The 12,779-nt window shown below is 40.7% G+C and overlaps 1 protein-coding gene across 6 annotated transcripts in view; it reads right to left on the reverse strand.

Annotated features, from left to right (window-relative positions):
- Positions 1–6,233: 6,233 nt before the first annotated feature.
- The window catches only part of ZC3H18 (zinc finger CCCH-type containing 18), an 85,807-nt gene continuing 79,261 nt past the window's right edge, over positions 6,234–12,779 (reverse strand). For 5 of the 6 annotated variants that reach the window (XM_031950154.1, XM_031950156.1, XM_031950155.1 and 2 more), the window contains exons 17-18: positions 9,749–9,845; positions 7,210–8,152 (exon numbers count right to left, since the gene is read on the reverse strand). In XM_031950154.1, the coding sequence (XP_031806014.1) occupies positions 7,948–8,152; positions 9,749–9,845 (302 nt within the window). In that variant the 3' untranslated portion in view covers positions 7,210–7,947. Of the gene's footprint in view, positions 7,033–7,209; positions 8,153–9,748; positions 9,846–12,779 lie in introns of those variants that run through there. The other variant, XR_004231631.1, reaches the window with a different exon arrangement.

Genomic DNA, 12,779 nt, shown 5'->3' on the forward strand with positions numbered 1-12,779 from the left:
CTCTATTTTATGGAGGAAAATTTACAGTGGCAGGTGAGGTTTAGGAATCCGTCTTCCGGACCCCCAGGCCAGCCCTCTCTCCACCAAGACAAGACTGGGGCATCTCGCGAAGAGAGCTGACTTTGGATTCCGAAGATTTTCGTTAGAATTTGCGCCCTGTCACTCACTCCGTCTGTGACCTCTTTGTAAAACGAGGCGCCCGGGATTAGGTAATCTCTGTGACCGATTTTGATCCCGAGATCTAAGATTTCCGAGACTCCGGAAAGAAAGAAGGAAAAGGAGAGGACAAAATCGGGCGAAGAGAAATAAGGAGCAATGCTGCCAGGAGGCCTTGCTACAGGTCGGAGCACCTGCAATTATCAGACATGCTTTAAAAAAAAAATTCTCCCCTTTAACCAATGGAAGTTCAAGAGTCTAATAAACTGCAGATTCTATCCTAAAGTCCTCCAAATCCTCTTCCCAAATCCAGTCACTAGATGAAGGACATACCCGTCATACTACAGGTAAATCAGTGGGAAGCGCAAAGGCCTTTAGCAGACACTAACTGCGTGCCTGGGTAACTCACTTGAACCTCTCTAATTTGCTCCAATTTCCTCACTTCTAAAATAGGGATAATAATAACAGCACTTAGCTCCCAGGGATTAAAGATCATGCTTATTTGCAAAATGCCTAGTCCACAGTAGACACTATAAATGTTAGCTATTATTCTTGCGATCCTATTGGTTATTAGACAAATAACTTTGTGCCTCTATTTTTTATTTGTGAAATGGAAATTTAATTCACTTTAATAAACATCTATCAAGTGCCTACCGTGTATTATGCTGTTCTAGGATACAAAGAAGAAAAAAAAGCACCCTCAAAGTACTTACATTCTAGAGGAGTGGGAGGGAGTTATAGCACAAATAAAAATAAATATGAAATATGTACAAAGTAACAAAATTAGAAGAGATGGATAATTGGGAAGATTCAGGAAAGCCTTTGTATAGGTATGACACCCATGCTATGCTTTGAAGTAAGCAAAGTGGAGGTGAGGAAGGGGTTTATTCTAGATGAGGATAATGGAGTGCAAAGGGATGGAGACTGGAAAGGAAATTTTATTATATGAGATTCACTATGAATGAAAAAGTATAGAAGGGGATCAATAAGAAACACCTAGAAAATGTAAGTGGGAGCCAAGGTGTGAGGTCAGATCTTAGCTTTGACAAACTCACTTGGAAATTATGAGGATTAAATGAAAAATTTAGTTTTAACATTAATATTTTCCCAGTAATGATATGGCAGGAAAAAAACAAAACAAAACAGAAGGACTCCTTTTCTGAAAAGTCACAATTGCCTGTGCTCCCAGAAGAGGTTACAGAGTATTATGAAAGATGTAACATTGAAAGGAAAAGTCTTAACAGATATTTATAGCAGTTACTTGTAACAAGAAATTGGAAACAGGTGCTCACTGATTTTGAAATGGCTGAACAAATTGTAGCTAATGGTTCAAAAGAGTTATGAAAATAAGGAATTTGGGAAAGTTGGACAGATGAAGTAATTCAGACCCAAGAGGACAATTTCCATAATGATCACGGTCATTTAGGAAAATACTAAAATCAGCTCAATGCAGTTGTCCAATCTGGACATTTCTCCAATCACACAACCAAAGCTCTGTACAGTCAGCTCAACCCCTGTGGATTCTGGTTCTAATGAAATATTGAATATTCACATTTTGGTTGACAAAGAACAGGACAATGATGAGGGTCCTCTGGTGATCTTCATTGCTATCTCCCCACTGCCTCACTTCTCCATGACATGCTATATCCCCCATAGATCAGGTCCAAATTCCTCACTTTTGATTGGAGGGCTTTATGAAGTATTTCTCAATCCCATTCTCTCTTGGGCAGTCCATGGAAATCCTGTCTCCTTCCACCATCCTTAACGTGTCTTCTCCAGAAATTTCATGCCAAGCTACCCGCCCAGTAATTACTGAATCACATTATCTAAGTATCCTTAAATTCTGTCTTGCCCTAGGGTCAATGATTTTGGAGTTTTGGAGGTGTCACTATTCTGAATCATGCATGGTTCTACAATGATGTTCCTCCTCTTTGTCTTAAGTCTTATGAAAAATTTTGCATTCCTCAAAAAAAAAAAAAGGGGGGGGGAGAGAGAATGAAAGTGGATTTTACTATGAGAATTTGATAATTTCATAATATACCTCAAGATAATTGGGTGACCCTTCTAGGATCACCATTCATTCACTGATTAAGTGCCTGTATAAAGTTTTGTCTTGATACTGGAGAAGATATAAGATATGGTCTCTGTCCCTAGAGAGCTTTCAATTTAGTTGGGGGAAGGGGAGACACAAGGGTGTAATAATTCAAAGAATTATAACAGAGGAGTCAACAGGGTGGGGGGGGGGCATTCATTGCTTCAGATGGTGCTTACAGAACTACCTTTGGGTCATTAAGGTTCTGTACCATGAAATATTTGGTCTACAAAATCTTATTGAATCGGCTCATCTCTGTACCCTTCTCATCACCATATCCCAACAGCTGCATCCATATCTTTTCCTAATGGGCGACGAGACCTCAGTGAAACCTTTGATCCATTTCTTCTATCTAATCTGTTTGTTGCCTGTCATACCTACTAGTCATAGTTGCTTAATGCATTTGCCCACATGAACAATTGTAGTTTACTTTTTTTTTGTTGAGGCGATTGGGATTAAGCGACTTGCCCAGGGTCACAGCCAGGAAGTGTTAAGTGTCTGAGGTCCGATTTGAACTCAGGCCTTCCTGACTCCAGGGACAAAATTCAGGGCTTGTGCTCTATCTATTGCACCACCTAGCTGCCCCTGTACTTTACTTTTGTAGAATTCTTCATGGTTAAAACATATTCTCATTATATATATATATATATATATATATATATATATATATATATATATATTTCATTAGTGGGCCAATACCTGTTATTATCATTTGACAGGTAATGACAGTCTGTGAGCAGTTAAATCATTTGCCAAATAAAAACTCATTCACAAAATGCTTTATGGTTCTCAAAGGAGTTGCACATCTGGCTCTTCCCTGCCTCCTTGTGGAGTCTGGTAGGCCCTGGCAGTCTAAATAAATAATCAAATAATTAGACAAGGGACCTTAATCCAGCGTTATCACAGAGCCTGGAGCATAGCAGGTGCTTCATAAATGCTTGCTGACTGATCTTGGGGTCTAGTCCAATCTTCTTCCACAACCCCATTTTACAGAATGGGTCTGGAGGGAACCAGCTCAAGATCACACGGGCAGTGGGTTGGCAGGACCAGGATTTAAAGCCTGCTTCCCCAGCTCAGAAGCTGTGCACCTTTCCTTGTTTCCTGTCTGGGATAATTCATCATGTCCTCATCAAAGCTTTCCCTGATGGATTTAACCCCTCCAGAGAGCCACTAGCATGCTAAACCAGAGTCCGAGTTCCAGCTCGGCCCCTTAACCACAGAGACATGTGACTTTGGACTGGTTCTAAGACTCCTTATCTCAGAAACGAAGGGGGTTTCACCAGATGAACTCTGAGGTTCTTAACAACTCCTATTTGCCATTCTAGGATTTCCTGTCTTCGCATAAAGCATCCCTGGGTTAACATGATGGGAGGTGGAATGGTCATCATGGCTACATCATCCCCTTGTTCTTTACCCCCAAATACATGTAGTTGCCTGTAACACAGATAATATACTTTTGTTATTTATGTGGGAACATGCTCAGTAGTCTTCTATATCCTTTGCATCCCCTTCCACATTCCTACAGAAATAACTTAAATTTATGTGATTTAGTGTTTTAAAAAAATCAATTTTGAATACATCAATTGATCTAATACAATCTTGTGAGGTAGGCAGTATGAGATATGATTATGCCCTTTCCACAAATGAGGAAACTACATAAAGCTCAGACCAGAGTCAGATCAGCAGCAGACCTAGAACTTGGGATCTTAAGGTCAGTTTGATGGCCACTGCATATTTTATTTTGCACTATAAAACAGCAGGGACTATTTGCAGATTATGAAAAAAGTCTATCATTGGAGCAAGTGCAATGGAATACTTTGTGGCAAAGATTACAGGAGATCCTCAAAAGGCCAGGACTGAGGCTTTCTGCTGAAAGTTTCTTTTGAGTGACTTCCAAAGAGCCCCCAATCATGTATAAAAAATGAAGGAGGTTAAGATTGGATGATCTCTAAGCTATTTTGGCAGCTCTAAATCCTAGTTCATAATCCTCCCCAACATACAGAGCTCAGATAACTAGCCTCTGGAGACCAGTGGTCAATAGCTTCATTAGGAGGTGGAAGTAGGATCCTGTGCTAGGAATCGGGCAGCATGGGTTCTAGCCATGGCTCCACACTATCTAGCTGAAGCTGCTTAGGAGGTCAATTCCTCTCATCTGTGTGATGAAGGTATTGAACGTATTGAACCAATTAAGCTTCTGATTCCACACCAGATGATCAGGAAGCGTGGTTCTGGATCTAAGGTGTTAAGATTCTATTTTGTAAGCCTTTCTGCACCATTTGTTTTAAATTTTACCAGAAGAATTTTTTACCAGAAGAAAGCAGCTACTCTCTGTGGATGTCACAATTAAACTATCAGCCCATATGTTTTCCCAGAGTATAGAGGGCTGTGATTATGGAAAGAAGCTTGATTTTGTAAAGTGAAGAGCTGGACTCAAGTCCCAATGATTATAGACAAAATTCCTCCATTAATAAGAGAATCAACGTACTTGTACCATCTCCTTCACAGAGTTGCTAGGTCAAACAAGATGCCAGAAAATGTTTATTCTTGCTAAATGTCCTGTCCATAGTATTAATTCTTTTGGCATTTCTGTTGGAAATAGCACACAATTTCAGAGGCCATCTGAAAGAGCTTTTTCTACTACTTATTGAACTTGTTTGAGACCTTAGCGATAAATAACTTCTTACCTTTAACAGAAGCTAACCAGTTGACTTTTGGATAGTTCTGATTTTTAGGAAGTTTTCCTTCTATTAAATCTAAATTTCTCTTTCTGCAGCTTCTACCCCACAAACTGATGCACAGAATAAGCATAATAATGTCTGGTTGAAGAGAACTCAGTAAGTACCAGCCTTAAAAGTTGTGTCCACACACATAGGCCTTTAAAACAAAGCAAACAGAAATGAGCCACATTTACCCCATATTGGATTGATTATATTTTAAGTCTAGTTCACAAGAGAACAAAGCTGTATATTTATTAGTCACCAAGCTCTAGGGCTGCCAGATGACTTATATAGGTAGTAGTCAAAGCATAAGCCATTTAAAATGAGCTAAGTCAAGCTATTCTCACTAGGTAGAGTAAGAGAAAACATTCTAAGTTAAAATCAGTAACTTGTTCTCTGGAACAAGTGTTCTTACTGGGGAGGCGGGGGGGAGAGGGGGAGGGGAGGAAGGAGAGAGAAGAATTTGGGTGGGCCTCATGTGGGAGACATATCTCCAACCATTACATACATCAAAATAGTCCTGGCTCTTGGAAAGGAACCCATGAAAGCAAGAATACGGATTGATCTAATTGACCAAACATTTGAAGACATTCTACTCATATCACATTCCTTAAATCAGCAATAATGCCTTCCTCCCTTCCCCCATCATTTGAACATTTAATTGTGTAATGGATAAGAGCCTTCAATTGGGAAGCTAGGGATAAATCTGGCTCTTCCAACATCTCACAGTGAGGATTTCTCAATTTAGGTTTGACTTTCCTCACAAGAAAAGAAACATTAGTTTAAGTAAATAGGTGTAGTCTTTCCCTTTCCTGACAAATTAGGATATTTGAATTCAATCTTGTGGAACTAAGAACGTTCACAAACTATCCAAGACGGGAGGTGCTTCAGCTTGGTTCTTGTGAACTCTCATTTCATTTGGTGAAAAATGTTTCTCATTTTCCAAACACAAGTCCAGTTATGGTCTGGCAGTAAACTGAATAAAACTTCAAGTATCCAAAACAGTTAAAATTTGGTTACTTACAAAATCTGCTTTGGATTGCAATCTTATCTTCATCATCCTAGGCAGTATACCACAGCAGAACAAATTCTGGACTTTGCATTAGGAAATCTAGGTTCAAATCCCAGGTCTGACACTTATTAGGCGTGTGACCATAAGAAAGTAATTTAACCTTTCTGAGTTTATTTCCTTATCTGTTAAAATTATGAAAATAAAAAAAATATATAATCAACTCAATTCACACCAATATAAACATAGGAAAAGCAAACCAAATCCCAACTTTCATGTTTAATAGTCTAATGACTTCATTTTGACCTCAGGGTTGTGCAAGAGAATCAAAAAACTGAAGGAGTAAGAAAATAAGCCTTTAGGCTGTGTCCCTCTGATGACATGTCTTCTGAGAACTGTGGTTATTGGACAAATCAGCCAAATATTACAGTTTAACTGATGTCTGAATACTACACACTTCTTCTCTTAGAGTCTGGCAAAATCATTGTTCTGAGCTCAGTATCCTTTTCTTTTGAAGGTGAGCATGGATGAGAGTTGACCTTGAACAAACTGAGGTCACTAAACAGCCAAGAGAGCAGGCTTCTTGGTTTTAAGGCACTTCCACGTAGATGACAGCAGAGCTTTAGCAGATTAATTTTCCTCCTCGGCCCCTAGGTTACTCACACATGGCACGCTGACACAAGTCTTCTCTCCTGACCTACACCCAGGAATCTGCAGGGAAGACGGGGCCCCACCATGGGCCATGTATCAGTGATTCTCCGGACGAGCCATCCTCGGCTTTCTCCTTTCAGGCCCGCAGAAAAATGCCACCAACAGGTTGTCTCTGCAGAATTCAGTCAATTTCAATTTTATCAAGAGTCAAAAGCATGACAAGTCAGGGAATATGGCAAAGACACTCACTGCTCTCAAGGGAACCTGCAGAGATGGGAGGCTGGGCCGAGTCACCTAGGAGTCCGGTGCCCCAGGCTTTAGTTTTGAATCTGTACAGTGAGGCTTTGATGTGTATCTCCAATTTCACTGTACCTCATCTGTATTTTCATCAAGATAAGAGGTCAGACCTGGAAGAAAAGTGCTCTGTAAGCTACTGTTAAACTAGGACAAATGGAATCTATGAATTCTACTCCTTAAAGCATCAATTTGTGGTTGCGTGGGTGAGGAGATCCAAAGATTAAGAGTGGGAAATGGGAGAAGAGTCACACTCCAACACACGCAGACATGACTAAAAGGGCAGGAAGAACTGTTTATCAAAATATTTTATTTTAGGAGACCCCCTCAAAAAAAAAGACCCTCCTCATTAGACAGACGCCCCAACAATACCCTTGCTTTTTTTTCTTTTTTAATCAACTAAAACAATCTGATGCTTAAAATAAAAGACAGGAAATATTTCCCAATCAGACTTTAGTCAAGAATATATATATATCTATTTCTATATATATATTTTTGATCCTGGGGATGGGGCAAGAGAGGGGAAGATGTTGCCAGTAGTTCACAGAAGTACTCGGTTTTCTGGTTACACAGGAAAGAGAACAGCATTGCTGAAGACACAACACACAGCAAGGCTAACTAGAATACAACTCGTGGCTAGCAGGGGGTCGGTGGAGGAAGTGGGGAGGAAAAAAGAAAAGAGTGTGTGGTGGGGAGGGGTATCCGATGGGGCTGCAAGGAGGAGTCCAGGATTTATAATTTACATTGAGAATGCTGCCGCGTGTGCCTCCGCCTCGGTGCCGGCCGGCTCTGCCTCTGGGGGTCCTGCTCTGGGGAGAAGGGGCTGATCCTTGGTCTCAGCGGCTGGGAATCAGAGTCATCTTCATTATGTGGGCGGCTTCTTCTCCAGCTGAGAAACTTTTTTTTTCTTTTTTTTAATTTTAAAAAAGAACCGCAGCCAAAATAAGACATTAACTGCACAATCCAAAATGGCTGCGCTTACACTATTTATAAAAACACGTAAGAGTCTCTGCGGGCCCGGCCGGGAGCTATACTTTCCCAGGGATTTTGGCCCGCTTTCGAGCGATGGCATCCTCCACGGCCTTCAGCTGCTTCAAGAGCTCCTCTCGTCTCGACAGCGTGCTTGACTTGCCGGACTTGGCACCAGTCGTGGCCGGGCCCCCATCCGAAGCTTTGCCGGGAACACTGGTGACTTTGCTCGAACTCTTGGACTGTGGGGACAGCTGGCGTTTCCTGGGAAGGAAGAGAGAGAAAGGTAAGAAAGTGGTGGGAGGAGGCTGAAGGGGTCTCCCGGTCCAAAGGGAAGAGCCCAGTGGCTTCAGTACCGAGCTCCTCCTTTGTGGGGAGCTATTTTGGGGAAATGCATTAAGTGATGTCTAAAAAAATGAAGGGTCCAAGGCACCTCTGTGGCGTCAGCACAGCATTCGTGCTTCTCTCAGGGCTCTTGCTACAATCTCGTGTTGAGAGACCGACTTCTGTTACCAGGCTCGGGGTCCCCCGACTCCATCCCAACCGCTTCTTTTAGGTAGCGCCTTGGCCTGGCAAGGCTAGGAGAGGAGGGACCTCCCTGCTGCGACTCTAGCTGGGCCCAAAGCACTCGAAGGCCTTGCTAGTGGCTGCAGCACCATTCCATCAGTCGGCAGTCTCTGCTGAAGGCTAATCCAAACTCTCCCTCTGCTACTTTCTGCCCTGAAGACCAGATTCTAAAATATTAAATGGCATTACTTCCTCTGAAAACTAAGTTGGGAACATGCCCAGCTCCACTCCTCCATTCAGGAAGCGGCAGAATTCCGCTTCTCCCTGGGACAGGGACTGGAATTTGGAGAAATAAGGAAGACCACCCATATAGGAGAATAAGCCCATGTAAGGCCGAGGTCTGTGGCCCTTTGTGCCTCTGCCTCATCTCTCTAGGTCTTTCCTTCCATGTAGTTCCCCTCAGGACTCTAGAATGACAGTTTGATAAAGAAATTTTTGGGCAAGTGACACTTGTAGCAGAAGTACTAGAACCTAAGAGAGCCAGTGAAAACCTACTTTCTGGAAGGGATCAGCAGACCCTAATTGTCCTTTGAAATGGAAGCAGCATGAAAAGATCAACATTTAATTGACTCATTCAAAGCTCCATTTTACAGATGGGGAATCCATGATTCTCCAGCTCTTATCACTTCTTGAGGTTTCCTTTTGCTGTTTCATTTTTGTCTTGTTTCTCTCAGTGCTTGTGCACAATGTTTGGTACATGGTAGGCACTCAATAAATGTTCATTGACCAAATGCCACCAGGCCTTTAGTTATTTGCTGCTTACCAGCAACTTTACTAGCAGAGGAGGCAAAACTCAAGTCAGTCTATTTGTTAACAGGACTTAGGAATTATTTGAACAAAAAGTTAAACTTAATTAAAATAAGGCTTTTAGGTTGTAAATGGATATTATTCATACTCCCCTTAGTTTTTTAATAGAGTTCTTTGTTGGTTTTATGCTAGGGAGCACAAGCTTAGGTTGGCAAGGCTTTGGGCCTCAGACCAGTGATGGACTGACTGATGACTGAGGATGAAAGCTAGGATCAGAGATGTTTATCTCTATATTGGTCACAGGCCAGTGAGCTCCATGGCTGGAAACTGTTGGGGGGGGATCTGCTAAAGCATAAAGAGGTGGTCACCTATGCTAGAGACTAGCATCCCTGAAGACTAAAGCATTCTCTAGCCAGGATTCTTTTTTGTTTAGCCAAGCCTCCTTTGTTCTTTTATGAACTCACAACCAGGAAAGTTCTCTTCTCTTACAGTAATGGAGTCATTGTACATATCTATCTGTCAAGGAAGACAGAAGAGGGTACTCACCTATCTGGTTGAGTCAGAGGTGGTTTGGGGTTCTGTCCTCTCTGGCGTTCTTGTTTAGGAGAAGAGATTCTCCCACCTGGCTTCCTATCACGAGAACCTGGAATACAAGGTGAAAAGCAGTTACTTTTTCCATTTCATGACTTGCCAGGATTCCCTCAATCTCCAATAGTACATTATATATTAAAGATAACCCTTTTTAAATTTAATTTTTTTCCCCAATTACATGATGGTTTGCAACATCCATTTTTGTTATGATTTTGAGTTCCAAATTCTTCTCCTTCCCTCCTTAAAAGAGCAAGCAATCTGATATGTCACACATGTACAATCATGTCAAACATATTTCCACATTAGTCATGGTGAAAAAGAAGAATCAGAATAAAAGGGAAAAGCCATGAAAGTGAACTGCACATAGAGTCCATCAATTCTTTCTCTGGATATGGATGCCATTTTTCTTCTTGAGTCTTGTGGAATCGCCTTGGATAATTGTATTGCTGAGAAGATCTAAATATATCATAGCTGATCACTACACAATGTTACTGTTATTGTGTACAATGTTCTGCTCATGCCACTGTAAGTCTTTCCAGGGTTTTTTGAAATCTACCTGCTTATTATTGCTTATGCAATAATAGTATTCCAGCACATTTATATGTATATTACAACTTGTTTAGCCATTCTCCACTTGATGGGCAATCCCTCAATCTCCAATTCTTTGCTACCAGAAAAAGATCTGCTAGAAATATTTTTGTTCATGTGAGTCCTTTCCCCTTTTTATGATCTTTTCTGAATAGAGGAATAGTAGTGGTATTGCTGGATCAAAGAGTATGCAGAATTTTATAGTACAGCTGCTCGGGCAGTTTCAGATTGCTCTCTAGAATGGTTGAATGTTCACCACTCCCTCTACCGACAAGTTTCCTATATCTTCTCCAAGATTTATCATTCTCTTTTTCTGTCGTATCAGTCAATCTGAGAGATATGAAGTGATACCTCAAAGTTGTTTTAATTTGTGTTTATTGAAGGTGATCTTAAAGAATATGACAATTTGAGATTGTTATTAGCAGGTGAGGCTTAGCTTACTTTTAAGGAAAAGTCTTAATTATAGCCCAGACCATTTAATTTCCTTAAGGAAAATGGCTCCTCACTTAATTTCTAAACCAACCTAGGAACCAAGGGACTTTTCTTTTCAAGTTCTGCAAAGTGTCATATACTTCCTCCCTTCCAACTGTGTCTGCTGGAAATTCTATCATGAATTTTGTTTCCCTTTATGTCAAACCTCTTTCTTCTGCACTCCTCCAGTGCCCCAGTAGACACTGCATCCCAGCCCATCTTCGCTAGTATTAGCTAAGCTCTTTAATATTTCCTTATGAGGAGCAGCAACAGCCAGAGTCACAGACACCTGCAGTTTACTCCTTCTGCACTGTTTAGCCACCTCCCTCTTCTTCCCTTTGAAGTACACTCTGTCCATAGATCTTTTTACTATTGTGGCGGCTGATCTGTCTCCAGTCCCTATTTCAGAGTTTTCCTTTTCATCCTAATCTCTATTACTAATATTTGAGAGACTTCAAAATACACATTGTTTATTTGTCATATTTAAATGTTTCTCTTAGTTGTTGAAGGTGGATTAGAGTGTTTGAATAGACATCAATTCTCTCAACTCCCATGGCCTACAATAGCCCTCTACCTCAGCCATACATAGGGATAATCATAATCTGGATTTCCCCATCATCCATAAGTATTCTCCCTTTAAACTCTGGGATTGAAAATATTCTTTGCAGGCATAACCTCAATCTCTGTTGCCTCATTCTAATTTTATTTCTTATCATCCCTCCTTTTTTCATGTCATTTTCACAATCTCAATTTTAATAAATCAGTTCAGTTGTCCTCTTGAATTTCTTACCCTTTTCCCAATTCTACTGTTCATGTCTTGTTAAACCATAACCTTGGGGGTACAGGTGAGGAAAAAACAAGACATCACTTACCACTACAAATATGTCATCTAATCTTAATTGGGTTCTCATTGTATTACAAAGCAATCCTTCCACTTCCTTAATTCTCTCTCCCATCCATCACAGTGACTGTTCCAAACTTCCTTTCTTTCCTTTCCTTCAACTCTTCCTAAGAACCTTTACTCCTTCCCTCTTGACAAAGGCCCTCAACTCATCCTTGACTGAGAAATTTTTTTTTTAAAAAGCTTCTTTTCCTCTCGTCTTATCTTGCAATGATATTATGCTCCACCATTTCATTCAATCTTTGATTAAAGAGAAAGGGTATATGTGTTCCTTCTCCTTACAAAGGCCAACAAACCTAGAGCCATAAGATCCCATTTCTTCCCATCTCCTCAAAAAAACTGTCCCCACTATAATATCTTCGATCTCTCTCTCTAGCTTCTTTCCCTGTTATCTAAAAACACAAGTATTCCCCATTAAAATCTTTTCTTAGGCTCTCTTCCCTTTTCAAACTTCTTGAGTAAGTCATCTACTCTTGATATTTCTATCTCCTCTTCTCTCACTCCAAAACTCTGTTTGGCTTCTGTCTTCATTACTTAAATGAAATTGCTAGCTCCAAAGTTACCAATGACCTCTTAACTGCCAAATCTGATGGTTTGTTCTCAAACCTGATCTTTCTTGATCTTTCTGCAGCCTGTGACAGTGCTGATTAATGGGAAAGGGTATATAAAAGGGAAATTTAAGAAAATTAGAAAGCCAGGTCTCCTATATACTCTCTTGTCTCTGGGTTATTGATACTGTTTCTTGGCTCTCCCACCTGGTACTTTTCAGCATGCTTTGAGGGATCACATAATCCATGACATGTCCATTAACTATGTCTTTCGTGGCCATTCCTGGATCCTCTTCTCTTTTCTCTCTATATTCTCAATATCACCATCTCCCATGGGGTTCAATTATCTATGCAGATGGTTCTCAGATTTATTTATTCAGGCCTATTTTCTCTCCTGGGCTCCAGTCCTCTATCACCAACTGCCTCCCTGACATTTTGAACTGAATATGCTGCAGGTAACTCAAATTCATTATGTCTA

Source organism: Sarcophilus harrisii, chromosome 2 (genome assembly GCF_902635505.1).
Source record: "Sarcophilus harrisii chromosome 2, mSarHar1.11, whole genome shotgun sequence".
Taxonomy (NCBI): domain Eukaryota; kingdom Metazoa; phylum Chordata; class Mammalia; order Dasyuromorphia; family Dasyuridae; genus Sarcophilus; species Sarcophilus harrisii.